The sequence below is a fragment of the Schistocerca piceifrons genome, chromosome 2 (assembly GCF_021461385.2).
Source record: "Schistocerca piceifrons isolate TAMUIC-IGC-003096 chromosome 2, iqSchPice1.1, whole genome shotgun sequence".
Taxonomy (NCBI): domain Eukaryota; kingdom Metazoa; phylum Arthropoda; class Insecta; order Orthoptera; family Acrididae; genus Schistocerca; species Schistocerca piceifrons.
The window spans coordinates 698435400-698454231 of record NC_060139.1 but is presented as its reverse complement, the minus strand read 5'-3'; the positions used below and the strand labels follow the sequence as shown (position 1 = coordinate 698454231).

Here is an 18832-nt window from a genome sequence, read left to right as displayed (position 1 = left end):
CTGCACGTCCAGCACGAACGCTGGTCCAACTGAGGCGCCAGGTGGAAATGGCATGGCAAGCCGTTCCACAGGACTACATCCAGCATCTCTACGATCGTCTCCATGGGAGAATAGCAGCCTGCATTGCTGCGAAAGGTGGATATACACTGTACTAGTGCCGACATTGTGCATGCTCTGTTGCCTGTGTCTATGTGCCTGTGGTTCTGTCAGTGTGATCATGTGATGTATCTGACCCCAGGAATGTGTCAATAAAGTTTCCCCTTCCTGGGACAATGAATTCACGGTGTTCTTATTTCAATTTCCAGGAGTGTAGTTTTTCTAAAAGAATGCCATGAGCGACAGTGTCAAGTACTTTGTAGACATCTAAATCTATTCCTACTGTGCTATTATCTTTTTCTAGATTTTGATTATTTGTTCAGTGTAGCACATTAGTGCTGTCTCTGAATTTTTACCTGCCTGGAAGCCATGCTGATTTCTATACAGTAACTTACAGTTATTTAGATATTTGTTGATTCTGTCATCCATTAATTTTTCTATTATTTTGGAAAATCCTGGAAAGAGGGATATTGGCCGCTAGTTTTCTACCTTATGCTTGTTCCTGTTTTTGAATAATGGCTTCAATTCTGACATTTTCATTCGTTCCAGAAACACTCCTTCACTAAAAGATAAGTTGGCTATGTATGCCAAGGGCCTTGCGATTTGTGCACCTGTCATTATTATGATATAAACAGGCACCTCATCTAATCCTGGTGACATTTTAGGTTTCAAGCTTTTTATTACTTTAAACACTTCATGATCGTCTGCTGGATCCATACTCATGCTACGAGCAGCTTTCGGAAATTCTATTTTTCTTGGTTTGTAAATTTTGAGCTTAATGAAGTCGTTGCATTTATGAAATAATTGTTGATGTAATTTGGCAAATCTTGTTTTTTAATATCAACATTTTCTGTGTTTTTTAGAATGATATCCCTGTCTTTGCATCTCTTTCCTGTTTCAGTCTTCACAGTACCCCATATAGCTTTTGATTTGTTATCAGACTGTCTTATTAAGTTGTCATTACTCATAAATTATGCCTTGGCTATTACTTTTCGATACACCCTCTTGTAATTCTTAACATATTCTATAAATGTGGATCTGTAGATGTCTTCAATTTTGAATTTAGTCTGTTTAGAGTTCCACAAGAAGTTTTTGATCCAGCTGTGAGCCAAGAACTTCGCTTTGTATTGTGATGTGGTGTGATTCTTGACAGCTTCTTTGGAAAGCACATTTAGAAATATCCCGTGAAAATTGAAGAAAAAGTGTTATACGCATTGTATTTGTTAGGGACAGCACTTCTGCCCAGGACTCGCTAGTTAGGATATTCGTAAATTCTACACAGTTTTCAGTGGAAAATTTTCTTTAATACATGAAGTACATTTTTTCTTGTCAGTGGCACAAAGAAATTTTGAGGACAAGAGCATTATGGTCTGATAATCCCAAATCAGTATTTGTTACTTCTACTTCTGTGGATTGTACATTTGAAAATAATTTGAAGTCATTTTGACTATTTTTCAACTGTGACTGTCTCAAGAAACATGTAAAGGTTTTTTTAATTACTGCTACCAGTCACAAACATTGTTAACTATTGTATTATTTATTTATTTTGCTACATGTTTCGAGGGAATACCTCATCTAACCACAGCATTTATGAAAAGACTATGTAACATCAGTATAATCTTATCGTGAAATTGTCTTTGTAATGCCATTTAGCCTGAAGATAAGGTACTCCCTGGAAACATGTAGTAAACTTAATAAATAATACAATAGTTAACAAAGTTTGTGACTGGTAACAGTAATTCAAAAAACCTTTAGACATTTGAAAATATATTATCTATAAGACTGTTTGTATTATATGTTATTCTTGTGGGTTTGTGTATGTGCAGAAACAGATTGAAACTACATAATAGAGTTAGGAACTGATTTTTTAGCCTACTTTCATTCATAAGATTTATGTTGAAAACCCCACAGACAACTACAGTGGCTTTTTTGGTGAAAAGAACGTTAAGCAGTGTTTCTAATTGATTAATGAATATGTCTGTATCCCCAGTAGGTAGTCTGTATATTGCTATGACTACGACTTTTCACTCTATTTCATACAACTTTATAGCTGCTGTTTAAACAAGATACTTACTCTTCAGGTTTTTCTGTTGGGACCTTTACCTGCAATGCTTTATATGGAGGACACTCAACAGTATCAGTTTTTTCTGGTTGGTAACGAACCTGAAATTTTTAACAAAACTTAATGTAGCCAGTGAATAAATAATAAACTATGATGAATATGGTATGTGACATTGTTGTATTATTTATAAACACAAATAAATAGAAGAAAGTGATGAACATAGGGACGTCTTTCTTTTGTAAACATGTTGATCAAATAAATGAAAAAAAGAAAATTGTTTTTTACTTTCTGGATAAGAGGATGAGTGAACCCAGTATTACGCGACAGAGAGAGACCTACAAGAAATGGGGATCAGTTGGAAAAACATCCTCACACTAAATAAGAAACTGAAAAACTCTGGGATCATGAAGGAAAAAACTAAGATTAAAACTATAATTTACAAGGACAGAAAAGAGTAATATCAGTAACAAATGTATTAGGCAACTTTAGACCTCAAGAAAAATGAGAGTGAGAACAACATGGTATTTTTCCAGCTGGAATAAATGAAGAAGAAGAAGAAGGAGGAGGAGGAGGAGGAGGAGGAGGAGCAGAAGAAGAAGAAGAAGAAGAAGAAGAAGATGGTAGAAGAGAAGAAGAAATAGTAGTACACAGAGCTATGTTAACAGCAGTTTAACAGTTAAACTGGAAAAGCAGACTCTTTTATTTGTGGCATTTTTTCTGCTATGTAATATGTTATTTGAAACTGCTCAAACTTACAGACATATAGCACAGTAAACTTAAATTAAAAATTATACTTTCCCATTACTTGAAGTATGAAAAGTGTTCTAAAACAAATCTGACATTCTGTTCATATACTTTAAATCATAGTCAAATATGTTTTGCTATATAATATTCCAAAAAATATTTTCTTTCAATTACAAAATTGATTTTCATGCTAATATTAACAGCGATTATTTATTTCGTATTGAATATTATACATCTATCATCTCTATGGTAAACGAATTATAGAAGCAAATTACATGAACTTATGCCATGTCAATTTTTCTGAAATTTTCTATGAAAGTAAATTTTTGTACAGTAATGAATTTAAAACCTAAAGCAAGCCTACTTGACTAAAACATAATTATAAATTCATATTCAAGTGCAAATGAGATTTGACATGTTACCACTTATCTACAAAATATGTGTTCTATATATGTACAGTGTATCATGATAATCGTTAGCTGTGGAATTGATAATTCACACTGAAGAGCCAAAGAAAGTGGTACACATGCCTGATATCGTGTAGGGGCCCCGCAAGCATGCAGAACTGCTGCAACACGACATGGCATGGACTCGACTAATGTCTGAAGTAGTGCTGGAGGGAGCTGACACCATGAATCCTGTAGGGCTGTCCGTAAATCTGTAAGAATGTGAGGGGGCGGAGATCTCTTCTAAACAGCACATTGCAAGGCATCCCAGATATGCACAGTAATGTTCATGTCTGGAAAGTTTGGTGGCTAGCGGAAGTGTTTCAACTCAGAAGAGTGTTCCTGGAGCCACTCTGCAGCAATTCTGGACATTTGGGGTATTGCATAGTCCTGCTGAAATTGCCCAAGTCTTTCAAAATGCCCAATGAACATGAATGGATGCAGGTGATCAAACAGGATGCTTAAGTATGTGTCACCTGTCAGAGTTGTACCTAGACATATCAGGGGTCCCATATGACTCCAGAGCCTCCACCAGCTTGAACAGTCAACTGCTGACATGCAGGATCCATGGATTCATGAGGTTGTCTCCATACCTGTACACATCCATCTGCTCAATACAATTTGAAACAAGACTCTTCCGACCAGGCAACATGTTTCCAGGCATCAACAGTCCAATGTCAGTGTGGATGGGCCCTGCTTTGAGCATGCAGTCATCAAGGGTACAAGAGTGAGCCATTGGCTCTGAAAGCCCATATCGATTATGTTTTGTTGAATGATTTGCACACTGACACTGGTTGATGCCCTGGCACTGAAATCTGCAGCAATTTGCAGAAGTATTGCATTTTTGTCACACTAAACGATTCTCTTCAGTTGTCGTTGGTCCTATTCTTGCAGGATCTTTTTCCAGCTACAGCAATGCTGGAGATCTGATGTTTTACCAGATTCCCGATGTTCATGGTCGTATGGGAAAATCCCCACTTTATCGCTACCTCAGAGATGCTGTGTCCCATTGCTCGTGCGCTGACTATAACAACACATTCAAACTCACTTACATTTTGATAACCTGCCATTGTAGCAAAAGTAACTGATCCAACAACTGCAGCAGACACTTGTTGTCTTATATAGGTGTTGCCGACCCCAGCCCCATATTCTGCTTGTTTACATATCTCTGTATTTGAATTTGCCTATACCAGTTTCTTTGGCTCTTTAGTGTAGTAATATTTTTCCTTGTTCAGCTACAGAGGGGTGATTTTAAATGGCTCAAAATAGGTTTTGTGTTGTCATTATCACTTTCATTGTAATTTTTCAGAATAGGAAACCTCTTTCTCAATTCTCATTTAACTACAGGAAATTGCTATGTACAGCCACTTGTGTATAGGATGTAAAGTACTTCATGTGCATTGTCAGTTTACGGCCAAAAGGTTTGTCAGTAAATAACATAGTCAGAATGGTTGACCTAAATTTAAATAATGTAAAAGACCATCTGACCAAGTGCTGTCCCACGTGTGAATGAACTACATTAATTTTGCAACTGAGAGCATGATTTATGCAGCAGTCTTTTTCAAAAAATCTTTACTTTGGTTCCAACTCATCCTGTTACAGAATTACAAGATACTGTGCTGATGATGACATGCGATGTTGGTATTTCATGATTCTGCATTGAATATAATGTCTCCGGAGTCCAGATCTGTTATTTATCTGTTGCAGGTAATGAGTAAACTTCTGCACTGTCACAGCTGTTGTCTTGAGCTTGATACGGGGCTACAATTCCAGAGTGTGCACAGTTTGAAATATGTGGCAGTGATGTATTTATGAAGTATGTTCAACTATACAGTTACCTAAACTGTGGCACCCATAGAACAGTTTCAGTTTAATGATCAAGACTACACAGTTCAAGGCTCATTCACATCAAAGAACAGTCCTCAAACTGTGCTGACCTGATACAGAATACATGCATTTTTTCACCAGTTGCCCACCAATTTGCATCACTTACACACACAAACTATCTTACTTCATCCGCGAATAAAACCATGGTGCTGAGTTTAATCAATATTATTGCTGCTTTCTGCACATCATTTCAATATGGGGCACATATTAATTTAAGTATTTCATCAGTGTATTTACGCACGAAAACCATCACACCAATCACAATGTCATGTCCAGTCATTGTTCTCCTTATCACTCTGCCACTCAATCATTCAGTTTCAGTAGTCAAAAATATGCTCTCTTATAATGTAGATATACATACACAAGTGCATTGAAACATTTATGCCCAGATAGATGTAGTATTTGAATGTACTGACATTTATTACTAAATATGATGAATAAAACAAAATAAAAAGGAGCAAATTATTTATATAATTTCTCAAGAGCTATATCCTTACAAGCACAAGAAATTGTGCAGTGAATTGGTGTGCACCACTGTGATGTTATTTGGACATTCAACCAGAGAGAGAAAAAACTGAAGATAAGCCTCTAGTGGTTGTCCATAATCAATAACGCCTGCTGGTGACCACTGCCTACAAATTATGGCTCTGTGTTTATGTTAACCACAATAAATGACATATGTTTGGAATGCTGTATAAGAACAAAATTTGTTTCACAGCTTAACATTTACACAATATTAATGTGTGCACAGAACATGAGTGAATGCTAATGGTACCAGAAACTAATTGAAATGTGCCACTTGGCTTGAACAGCGATCCACTGAGCCACACTACATTTGAACCAATCATTGGACTTCTGCTCCCACATAGAGCCTCTCTTCCCCCCTCCCCCCCCCCCCCCCCTCATATAAACTGCCACTGCCAGCTTCAGTTGTGGTTCCTGAGGCCTGAGGCATGTCCTGGAAAGGTGTCATCAGGAGTTCTCAATATGGTGGTGGTGTAGGCGTTGCTGAAATGGGCAGCTTTATGACTTCGCTCATCTCATATGATGACAGGGGACAGTGGTTCTGAGATGATAGCTTATCAATAGGCTGTACCCTTTCAAGTGACACTGTTGTAGGCTCTGCTACTGTATAATATTTGCTTAATATGTTCATTATGCTTCAAAACTTGGTAAGGTCAGGCATAAGAAGGTTGTAATGTTCAATGTACAGTGTCTGTGCTCGACATAACATGTGAGTACTTATTCAAATTTTTCTGATTGAAAATATTGGTATTTCCTTGGCAAGATGCCAGTGTTCGGTGAAGCATGGAGTTTGACTCTAAACTTATTGAAGTAGAAACAGCAATACTGGTGCAGAGAGGTGCTATTGAGGTAGGAAAAACTCAGATGGAAGCTGCAGTGTCTCTCTATAGACCATTAGAACCATTGAAGAGGTAATATCTTGCTTGACTGCAGTGCAGAGTCAAGTATCATTAGCGCTAGTGCTACTGTCCAAATAAGATCATATCTCATAACATGGCTCTGAGCATCTTATGGCAGCACTCTTCCATGCTGTTGCTGACTAGGTGACAACTAGTGGTGTGATGGTATTGGAATCTATATAATTTAGTAAGTTGAGGAGTTGGACAGACTCAAACTGCCATCCTTGGCTTGTTGTGACATGTACTGGGCAGTGATAGTTCTGTGGGTAACTTCTGCTACTCTGCTTGTAAATGGATATAACCTGTGCTTTCTTCCAGTTGCTGGGTATGGACCATATATTTGTTCACAGATATACAGTATATTGTGGTTAAGAAAGGAGTAACTGGATTACTAATTCTGTACATGGGCTTTATTCAATTATTGCAATATCAGTTGTTTTTCAGTGCCACTAACACTAATATCTATAGCACTTTTCTTTCCAGTGATATGAGAATGAAAAGGAGGTTGTGCTCCTGAATCTTCCTTTGTAAAGGGATCTTTGATAATGGGTATAGACCCTCATCAGTTGCTGTGTTATCAATGAGTGTCTATGCACTAACTTTGGTGCCACTGGCAGCTTTTAATATATGACTAGAATTTCTTGCACTTTTGTGAGAGATGTTCTGATAAGATTTCACATATTTCCATTTCCTGCATAATAAAAGTTCCGTGACTGAATATGTCTGTTGCCATCATACCATTAACTGAAGAATGTTGTTGTTGTTGTGGTCGTCAGTCCTGAGACTGGTTTGATGCAGCTCTCCATGCTACTCTATCCTGTGCAAGCTTCTTCATCTCCCAGTACTTACTGCAACCTACGTCCTTCTGAATCTGCTTAGTGTATTCATCTCTTGGTCTCCCTCAATGATTTTTACCCTCCACACTGCCCTCCAGTGCTAAATTTGTGATCCCTTGATGCCTCAGAAAATGTCCTACCAACCCGCCCCTTCTTCTTGTCAAGTTCAGCCACAAACTCCTCTTCTCCCCAATTCTATTCAATACATACATCTTGCTCACCGGGTGGTAGAGTTTTGTCAGGACTGGCTCTCCCAAGGCTGTCAGTAGTTCTAATGGAATGTTGTCTACTCCCGGGGCCTTGTTTCGACTCAGGTCTTTCAGTGCTCTGTCAAACTCTTCACACAGTATTATATCTCTCATTTCGTATTCATCTACATTCTCTTCCATTTCCAGAATATTGTACTCAAGTATGTCGCCCTTGTATAGACCCTCTATATACTCCTTCCATCTTTCTGCTTTCCCTTCTTTGCTTAGAACTGGGTTTCCATCTGAGCTCTTGATATTCATACAAGTGGTTCTCTTTTCTCCAAAGGTCTCTTTAATTTTCCTGTAGGCAGTATCTATCTTACCCCTAGTGAGCTAAGCCTCTACATCCTTACATTTGTCCTCTAGCCATCCCTGCTTAGCCATTTTGCACTTCCTGTCGATCTCATTTTTGAGACGTTTGCATTCCTTTTTGGCTGCTTCATTTACTGCATTTTTATATTTTCTCCTTTCATCAATTAAACTCAATATTTCTTCTGTTACCCAAGGATTTCTACTAGCCCTCGTCTTTTTACCTACTTGATCCTCTGCTGCCTTCACTACTTCATCCCTAAGAGCTACCCATTCTTCTTCTACTGTATTTCTTTCCCCTATGTGTGACAATTGTTCCCTTATGCTCTCCCTGAAACTCTGTACAACCTCTGGTTTAGTCAGTTTGTCCAGATCCCATCTCCTTAAATTCCCACCTTTTTGCAGTTTCTTCAGTTTTAATCTACAGCTCATAACCAATAGATTGTGGTCAGAGTCCACATCTGCCCCTGGAAATGTCTTACAATTCAAAACCTGGTTCCTAAATCTCTGTCTTACCATTATGTAATCTATCTGATACCTTTTAGTATCTCCAGGGTTCTTCCATGTATACAACCTTCTATCATGATTCTTGAACCAAGTGTTAGCTATGATTAAGTTGTGCTCTGTGCAAAATTCTACCAGATGGCTTCCTCTTTCATTTCTTAGCCCCAATCCATATTCACCTACTATGTTTCCTTCTCTCCCTTTTCCTACTCTCGAATTTCAGTCACCCATGACTATTAAATTTTCGTCTCCCTTCACTACCTGAATAATTTCTTTTATCTCATCATACATCATCAATTTCTTCATCATCTGCAAAGCTAGTTGGAATATAATCTTGTACTATTGTAGTAGGTGTGGGCTTCGTGTCTATCTTGGCCACAATAATGCGTTCACTATGCTGTTTGTAGTAGCTTACCCACACCCCTATTTTCCTATTCATTATTAAAGCTACTCCTGCATTACCCCTATTTGATTTTGTATTTATAACCCTGTGTTCACCTGACCAAAAGTCTTGTTCCTCCTGCCACCAAACTTCACTAATTCCCACTATATCTGACTTTAATCTATCCATTTCCCTTTTTAAATTTTCTAACCTACCTGCCTGATTAAGGGATCTGACATTCCACGCTCTAATCTGCAGAATGCCAGTTTTCTTTCTCCTGATAACGACGTCCTCTTGAATAGTCCCCACCCGGAGATCCGAATGGGGGACTATTTTACCTCCGGAATATTTTACCCAAGAGGACGCCATCATCATTTAACCATACAGTAAAGCTGCATGCCCTCGGGAAGAATTACGGCTGTAGTTTCCCCTTGCTTTTAGCCGTTCGCAGTACCAGCACAGCAAGGCCGTTTTGGTTAATGTTACAAGGCCAGATCAGTCAATCATCCAGACTGTTGCCCCTGCAACTACTGAAAAGGCTGCTGCCCCTCTTAAGGATATTTAAATGAAAATATGAAAATATGGAAGCCTAAAATAACCAAACAGTGGAAAAAAATAAATTTCTCAACTATTCATTTACAATGTTGTAGTGTGCTACAATGTTTCTTCATGGTTTCATTCACTGGATACCAATGAATTTGGTTGCATATTCTTAAAACCAATCCCCAAACAGACTACAGAAACAACTGAATCTCCTACTTTTCTTTCATGGGCTATATTCAGTCTTTAAAATGCAAAGGAAACAATTTATGGATGTAGTAATACTGTAATAAATGCTGAGAAAACCACCTACATGATGTTGGTTAAATCAGGCCACTTTAGATTGAAAACAATACCAGATAATATAAAAATATTTCTTAAAGGGAGAGAACTCCTGTCTAAACTTATTTTGCTTGCAACATCAAAGGGTTAATTACAATGTTCTTAAAAGGTGGTGAGGGCTTCTTTGTTTGCAAGCACATTGTCTCCATTCCTTCAGGATTTTTGTTTTCCTTTTTAACAAGTCCTCAGTTATCACAGTTGCAAATATTACAGTAGGCAAGAAACTTACTGTAATAATTTTAATGAAATTTGTGTCATTTGACTGTTTGTTTTAATATCCATTTATTTCATACTATCACGATTTCACCTTTTATATGTTATTATTGAAAATGGCACTATTACAACATATATCTGGTCATATACACCAATCATCACATCATAGAATGTAGTACAAACTAAAATTATATAGTGGGACTGACACTGTACATAGCAGAAACACTTTATCACACTGTGTTGTGTTTATGATGACCAAAACTCAGCTATAGCATGCACAGTGTCAGCTGAAACATCTGCTTTCAGTTCATACTCACGTCCCATAATGCAACACTGGTTTGTGTGACCTGATGTGTGTCATAATATATTGATGATGACATATCGTTTAAACATGTCGGACATAATGTGATCTTGATAATGGCAACACAGCTGAAACTGAAATAGTGTGAAATAAATGAATATTAAAACACATACTCAAATAGTGGAAATTTCATACATAGAATACTCATGACTGTGGTCCCTGATGAAAGAAAAATCATTCACATAATCAGTTCTTAAACTCAGTTGTAGAATGAAAAACACATGTTGTGGCAGCCCATGTTACATAATACACAAGACTAGTTCTGAAAAAAAAAGGAGGTTCCAGTATTGTGACCTTCTGGGGGAGAGATTTTGAAATCTAGACTTCTTAAAACATTATTTTAATGCACTTCTGTGCATTTTAAAAGTGATTTTCTAACATTTGCTCGGTAAAAAATAAAGTTCTATTCTACCACATCTTAAAATTTGCATTTCCCCACCCCCATGTTTCTTAAATGTTGTGCATTCAAGTTACTAACTAAGTTTTGAAAGCTTACTTGATCTGCATTAGTCTCATATGTCGTATTTAAAACAGGTTTCTTGGGAATACAACGAGCAGCTTCCTTTGAATCTTTACCCCAAGTGGAGTTGTAAGTGTATGCAAGTAGTAGATCTAATTCATTCTTTCCAAGTACTTCAGCAGCATCGTCAAGAGAGAGTGCTGGTGCCATTACCACACGTGGTCGAGTTTTTCTTATGAGTTCATCATCCTCCCTTGATGGTTCCTGTGCAAGCATTTTAAAATATACGAGATCAATGAAAATGTGTGGATTGTATAAACAAAACTCAAAATTATTTATGAAGACATTCTGAGCTTATGAAATACTGTTAGCAAATTTGAAGTGAATATATTTATCAGTTTGGCAGAACTAATCTACAAAATGTGTGAGCAATCTTAAATAAAATAACATAAAATAAAGTGCTATGAGCTAAAACTGTGAAATCCATGACCACCAAACTTTGTGTATAACAGGAGGTGTCCACATAAAATCTGTTTGCAACCATCCATAGAATGCACTCCCATGATTGTGCTAGAAATGTGAGTAATGTTTTCAAAACATTGTAAACCTCCATTATTGTCAGTGGATTGGAGACCTACCCAGACATTCATGCATGTCAAAGTGCTGTTTCTGGGGCAGCAAGGTGTGCTGGTCCCAGATTGAAACCACCCAGCAAATTGATGATAGGAGTCGTGTTGGTGTGCTGATCAGTATGGGTTTGATTTTGGGCAGTTTCCCACATTCCACTAGGTGAACACTATGCTGGTACTGAGGTCCAGCTTCAGTTACACAGTTTGCAAAAATTAAAAAAAATAATAATAATTTTCTCACTCTCACATGAATCACAATATTGCTGACAGTCTCAGTGATTAATGGAGTGGTGACAGGAAAAGCAGCCAGCTGCTCTTTATGTTAACCATGCCAAACCTATTAATAGCCGTGTCAACTCTATGCTAAAGCAGGAAATGTCACAATAAAAAGAACATTGCCAGTAGCCAAGAGTCAGTTTCCAAGTCATAGTTTACATGCAGCAGCACATATATTGAACAGGGTGTTATTGCTGTGATGTCTTGACTGTGTGTCTCAGATGCGGCAAGCCACAGTGAAGGATTTTATAAGCACTTTATTTGACCATTGACTATCACAGAAACTGCTTTGTTACTTTCAGTTTTGGTACTGCAATTTTTTCCTCTGGTGTGCAATTAAATGTTGACAAACTTTATTATATGATCAGGACTCCTCAGAATGTATACAGTTCTGCCATAGTTTCTGTCTGCACATGCTCATTCTGCAGTCCACATGTGTGAAGATTTTCTTGTCCTCTCAAAGGAATTATTGTTCTTGATGTTGTTGCTTCAGCTATTGTCATTGTTTTGTTTAAGTGTGCTAATTATGATGTCATTAGTACTCATTTAGAAATGATTTGTCATTACACATAAACTTCTTAGAAATTGAAGTTCAGAGGAACAAAATTACAAGATACTTAACACATTGTATTATTACCAAATATAGAGAGCAAACCATGAACTACTGGTAGTAACTCAAGAGCAAAACTTTTGTCATTCTGATGTGCACAGATTGCAAATACTGTACACTGGTGTCATTGGATCAGAGGAGTGTTCTGCATGTCAAATTGAGCTACCCATTTCAGAGGCTGCTTGACAATATTTCATCTCACACAAATAGATGAAAGGGGCTACAGCATGACCTGTTTTCATTCGGACACTCCTTCCTTCCTTCATTCCTTCCTTCCTTCCTAACTTCTTTCATTCATTCATCATTTTCCACAAAAAACAATCAAGAAGAAAAAGTTTCAGGGATGTGGAACAAGTTAAGATATGTTTTAGCAAAACACAAAAATATCATAGAAACATAATCTGCAAGTTATATTAGCAAAAAACTGCCATTATGTTACTAAATTTAATCACGTATATGAGAAAGAAAGTTGCTGTTTCAGAAAAGGCTTCTGCTTCCTCAGTTTACTAAATGGATGATGTTTATATCCTGTTGCTAGTTTAATATTTATTTGATCAAATTTGTGGGAATGTTAGTATTGCTGGCCAGAAAACAGCTTGCAGTCTTATCCCTGATGGTTGACCATAGCAGTTCAGTTTGCTCTGTGACTTTAAGTGTGTTATACAGTGTATACTTGTATGTATCGATTTTATATAAAATAAAGTGTGTTGTATACTCTGTGCTACTGTTTTATCTATCACTCACTATCACTATGTACCAGAGTTCAAACTGGTGGCCTGGAACTTTGGGTGAACACTAAAATAGTGCAAATTTGCATCATGACAATGTGGTCATCACACCATCGGTGTGTTATGCTGACCACAAATTTTGTTGAACTCTTGCACCCTTCACTGTTAACAGACATGGACAGTACTCTGTGTGTTACCCAAGTGATTAAAAGTGACAGTGACCTTTCTTACATTGCAACTTCATCAGAAATCGTAAGGGCACAACAGTGCAATGCATCTGACAATCCAGTTATTGATTTTGTTGCAGATTCTAGCAGTGCAACTTCTGCCCCTACAATCTGTCAACGTTTTCATGACCTGGAGCACTGACCTGTGCCGACCACATTGTGACCGTTACTCTACACACCAGACACATGTGCACCCAATACTCATGCTGCCTCATCTATGCTGCAAGGCCTGTCCTCCAGCCCATGCAGCCACCTGCATTACCAGCCAACACCCACCCACAGTCCTCTCCATGCTCTGCAGCCAAATTCCAAGCACATCACCAAACTGAACAGTCAACTGCTTTGCAGCTCACATTTCTGCCATTCCTTATGGACAACCCATGTCGGTGGTTCACGATCATCAAAAGCATGTTCACTCCAATGCCATCATCATGAACAAAACAAAGTACACCACACTACTCATCCACCTTGACAGCCAAGTTAACGGTATCTATGACTCATCCTGGAACCACCATCTATGGACAAATAGGAGGCCATCAAAATAATGCTCTGACTCTCAAAGTGCAACTACACCAGGTAAATTTACAGGATGGCAACCCCTCTAAATTGCAGCAGCATCTTCACAGCAAAATATACCCACGTATCATGACCGATGAGATGGTTTATTCAAGTACCCATCCCAGGTGCAGGTGACTTTACCTGCCATTAGTAACCAGTCTCCCAAAGTCCGCCTGCTCTGGTTGAGCACATTTTTGCCATTTCTTGACATAGGCGTAACATCAAGAAAGCTCCCAACAGAGGTATGGATATGAAAACTGCACTGCCATGCACACGACCTTATGTAGCCACTGAGAGTCACTGAGACTACTGGCCCCACCTGACACTGACTTTACAGCAGCCATTGCCTCTGATGTTCACAAAACAAACTCAGTTCCAGCTCTTACTCCCAGTACATCAGCAGCCATGCATGTGCAGTCTTACCTCGGATGGTACCATGTCTGGTTCAGTGACACTGGGCACCTCTGTCATCAACCTCATGGCTACCCAAACTCACCTCACGGTCCGCAAGAGGTGCCCCCAAACCATGAACAATGTGTAAGCCACCTCAACACACACAAAGTTGCTATCTGCCTGCTAGCTTTCAAAGTCACTCCAAGCAACCATCTGTACGTCCTTGACCGCAACAGTGACTACATTTCCTGGTCGCAACCAGATCACAGATCAGCACAGTGCCTCACTCACCTGCCTTGTCTACATCTTAAGACTCATTCCTTTGCTTGACAGCTGCTAATGGCTTTCCTATCTCTGTCAGGGATATCCAGACACAGACTCTAGACCTCGGCTTCGCAACAACCTTCATGTGATGTTCATCATTGCTGATGTTATGGAGCTGGTCCCGAGTGCTAATTTCCTACAAGCCTTTCATCTTGTGCCCTTACGGCTTGCAAACAAGTTCACTACATGCCTCCTGACCATCCTTCTGACAGTACACATGTCCAGCCACCCCAATGTGATGATGCTGACACTCCTATCCCTCAGTCAAGCACACAAAATCGTACATACAACAGTGTGTGGACTATGCTGACTACTTACTATGCACCTGTCGAGAGAATATTGGCATGCAAAAGATACTCAATCACCTCCAACAGGACAAAGTGTCCCTATGCAGAAGCAACTAAACAGAATTTTCAGAGGATCACTCCACTGTCGAACACCTCCATTCCTCACCTATCACCTACGCTTGTAGACCTGCACCTGTAACTCGACATCTCAAGTCCCCTGACACAGCTGCCCCTGCCTTACAGTTTATGCAGTTCACTACATCACCTGCCGCTTATTCCGTGCCTGCTCCTTCGCCACCTTCTATCATCTGTGGCACATTTGCACTACTACAACTCACCCCTTAAGCCTCCTCCCCCCCCCCCCCCCAACCCTCATGCCCATGTCAGATGATGCCTGCTGCACCATGCCACGTCTGCACCTGGTCTGCACCTGTACACTATCCGGATCCTGCTCCACGCCTGCACCTGTGCAGAATGATCTCGCCCACAACACACTCGCACCTGTGCAGTATGCCACTGCTCATGCTGAGCCAGTGTTTGCACCCAGATCTGCCTGCTGCACTGTGACCAATTGTCTGCAGCTAGCCGACCATGCCACACAAGTGCATACACCAGCCGCCTGATGCCATTGCCTCCTGGGCCAAAACAGCAACTGCACAAAGTGCTGCTTGCTGTGCTGCATCTGAACCTCTTGACCAATACCATGCATGCACAGACTACCACCTTGCTCAGGCAAGCTGGCTCCAGTCTACAGCTGACATCTGACATCGTTTATGCTGCTCAGAACACTGACCTCCACATGGCTTGCGCTGACAAGCTCTCAACTAGGGGCTTGATCTTTTTATCTTGTCAGCCATCAACAACGGCATGGTGCACTCCATTAACTCTACACCCAGCCTGTCAATTAGCCAGTGCCCCAGACGTCTGCCCGCTGATCCCCTTGATCACCTCCAATCGGTGAAGGTGGCAGAGGACGAGTTGTTACAAGCTGACATCATTCACCCGTCAGATAGCAGATAAGCCTCACTAATCCACCCCGTCCTTAAGGACAGCTTGTTCAGACTTCAGGGAGTCTATCATGCCATGAGTGTGTAGGTACTTGGTGAAAGACACCCCGGAATGGTAAAGTTAAAATTTATTAAAAAAAAGAAGAAACAGTGATAATGACAGAAGCAAAGACCGACCATAAGCAGCGGCAAAGACACTAGTTACGAATGTGCAATAAGGCACAGACAAATGAATAAAAAAACATCACTCACTTTTCTTTGTACACGATTTTGTTAAAATCACTCATACATAGACGGATGGTTAAGATGTACTGCTTGAAGTATGACTTGCTACAAGTGTTTTGTGTTATATGTGATTCTGAATAAGAGAAGACTTAACAAAAGTATTAAGTATTTTTATTGAAGTGAAGTGGAGCCAAGTTAGGAGGACTTCCTTCATCTTAAGAGGCACTGGTGGCCTTAGAATCGGCTGCCTGCATCTACATTTGAAATGTAAGAGAGGAAGTCCACAGTCCATTTTGTATGATTAACAGAAGTATAAAAGCTTTCAGAAGATGGCAAATATAATTAAAATATGTATAGTGATGGAAACACACAGAATAAAAGAAGCGATGCAAGGTAAAGTGAATGAAGAATAGTGAAATTTTGTACACACAGAACATTTACAAATAATTCAATTGTACTATCTTTCATTTTTTTCCATTTTAATTATATCATTATTATTATTATTATTATTATTATTATACAACTGGTGACCTAAATGCCACATCTTCAGGGCACTGGTTGTAAGTAGAGTTTGTTAACTATTGTTATATTAAGAAATTTCTATGACATTGTTATTAGTCATAAAAACTAATTGTCTGTATTTTCTTTCTAAATGAATCATGACGGGGAGCAAGTAAAGCAAAAAGGAAAAAAATTAAGAAGAAAAATTTGGAAGGAAATAAGAATTGCACCCAGGGTATGTAAAATTTTTTGTTTGGCGCACCAAAGGTAGGACGGCTACACAAGTTGCTTGCTTGGTTATGCTTGGTAGCACCTCCTTTGATGTAGATACAAACCTTTTCCTCATTATTCCCTTCCTTGAATTTTATTGTGGACAATTTACAGGAATTTTTCAGTGTGATAGATGTTGTCAGTAAAACATAAATAATTGTGACACAATAGCTTGCCTATCATAATAGACATAAAACAGGCTTTGAAATCACATAAATTACAATTATCAAGTGTAATAATTAGCATATGAAATTTTACCATTCTTTGCGAAATTTTTATTTTTGCATATTCATACAACATGGCAGAAAAATATATGTCCATTGTTAATAGCAATAGCAAAAACACAATCAGCCAAGATGGCATAGAATTGCGCGATCGAACAATTGAAGTTCAGGCACCATGCATGCCTACCACAAAAAGCTTAAGTAGGTTAGAGATGCATGTCGTGGGTGTGACAAATGATAGTGATGCTCCACAGCAAAATAACCTTGACGACACAATGTTTGCAATTGACAAGACAATGTCATGCATCACCCAGAGTGATATACTGCTCATGAATGAGACATTGGAGAGTGATACAAATATGAATCCTGACAATATGTTACAAACACCATTTGTTCACAACACAACCATTAACTTGGAAAGTACAGCTGACAGCAACCAGAGTAGTACAACTGATGCACTGCTATGGCAATTATTATCTAATATAAACATGAAATTAGATAATATGAGCACCAATTTCAGTGATACGAAACAAGATACGATTACCAGAATTGATTATTTGACACAAGATATGACACGGTAAAATAGCAACAAAACACTGTTACACAAGATCTAAATACAATGTAACAAGAACAAAAACAAGTATTCAAGGATTTGCAAGACATGGTCTCACAGAAGTTCAATGACTTAGCCAAAAATCAACAAAAAATTGAATGATATGAAAAAACAAGTAAAGCATGAAGTACTTTCTGAAATTAACAGTAACATTATGGAGTTAAAACAGAAGGTAGATTTTGACCATCATGGTCTAGTAAGACACCAAATAAAGACAACCACAGATGCAAACACAAATATTGAAGCCACACAAAACCAGTTGTGTTCAACAGTAAAAAAGGTAACCATTGCCATTAACAAACTAAACAAAGACTATGAAGATGTACCTCTGGCTGTAGAAGAGCTTGCTTTAAGGGTAGCTACATTAGAAGTTGACTCAGCATGTGCTGAGAAGGAGAGTGGGAAGATCAATGAAAATCTAAGTGATATCATTAATCAAGCTGAAGCAGGTACGTTAGATAAGAGTAATACCATTGCAGAGAAGTTAGTAACCAGTTGTAAGTTATACATAGATACAGCAGTAAAAGCTACTCAGAAAAAAGAAAATGAAATAGTGAACAAGGTAAACATTAACCTACAAGCCGCGGAAGGTAGGATTCTCAGTCTTTTCTAAGAAAATATTACCGGATCTCGAAATATGCATGTAAATAATACACAGGCTACAGTGAACAAACCACAACCTGTCGGTATTTATCCACAAATTGTTACGAGTCCTACAGCAGGTACTAGTGACAATTGTAGAGCGCAAAATGTAAACTTACCCACAACTCCAACACCTGAGCAATTACCATCCAGGATTATAGGTAACTACAATAACAACATAAATATGACTGAAAATGCCAAATGTCTGTCAACTATTTTTGTAGGCGAAGGTTTGCTGAGTCATTCACTATCAAAAGTAAAAGAATAAACCCAGTAGTATTTATCAGTGCTTTTTGTCATGTATTTCCACGCAACTGGATGGAAGCACAGAAAATCAGATTTGTCGTGGGATATATTCAAGGTGACGTTCTTTTATGGGCAACTGAAGTGGTCGAATGTGTGCAGCACTTATATCCAATTTGAACGAGCTTTCCTCAACAAATACTGGTCTGAGGCTGTACAAT

The 18832-nt window shown here is 38.7% G+C and overlaps 1 protein-coding gene across 1 annotated transcript in view; it reads right to left on the bottom strand.

The window, feature by feature from the left end:
• LOC124778023 overlaps window positions 1–18832 on the bottom strand; it is a 49250-nt gene that overhangs the window by 23930 nt on the left and 6488 nt on the right. Inside the window, exons 2-3 of the mRNA XM_047253605.1 lie at window positions 10891–11118; window positions 2171–2259 (exon numbers count right to left, since the gene is read on the bottom strand). Of these exons, the coding sequence (XP_047109561.1) occupies window positions 2171–2259; window positions 10891–11064 (263 nt within the window). The 5' untranslated portion in view covers window positions 11065–11118. The remainder of the gene's footprint in view (window positions 1–2170; window positions 2260–10890; window positions 11119–18832) is intronic.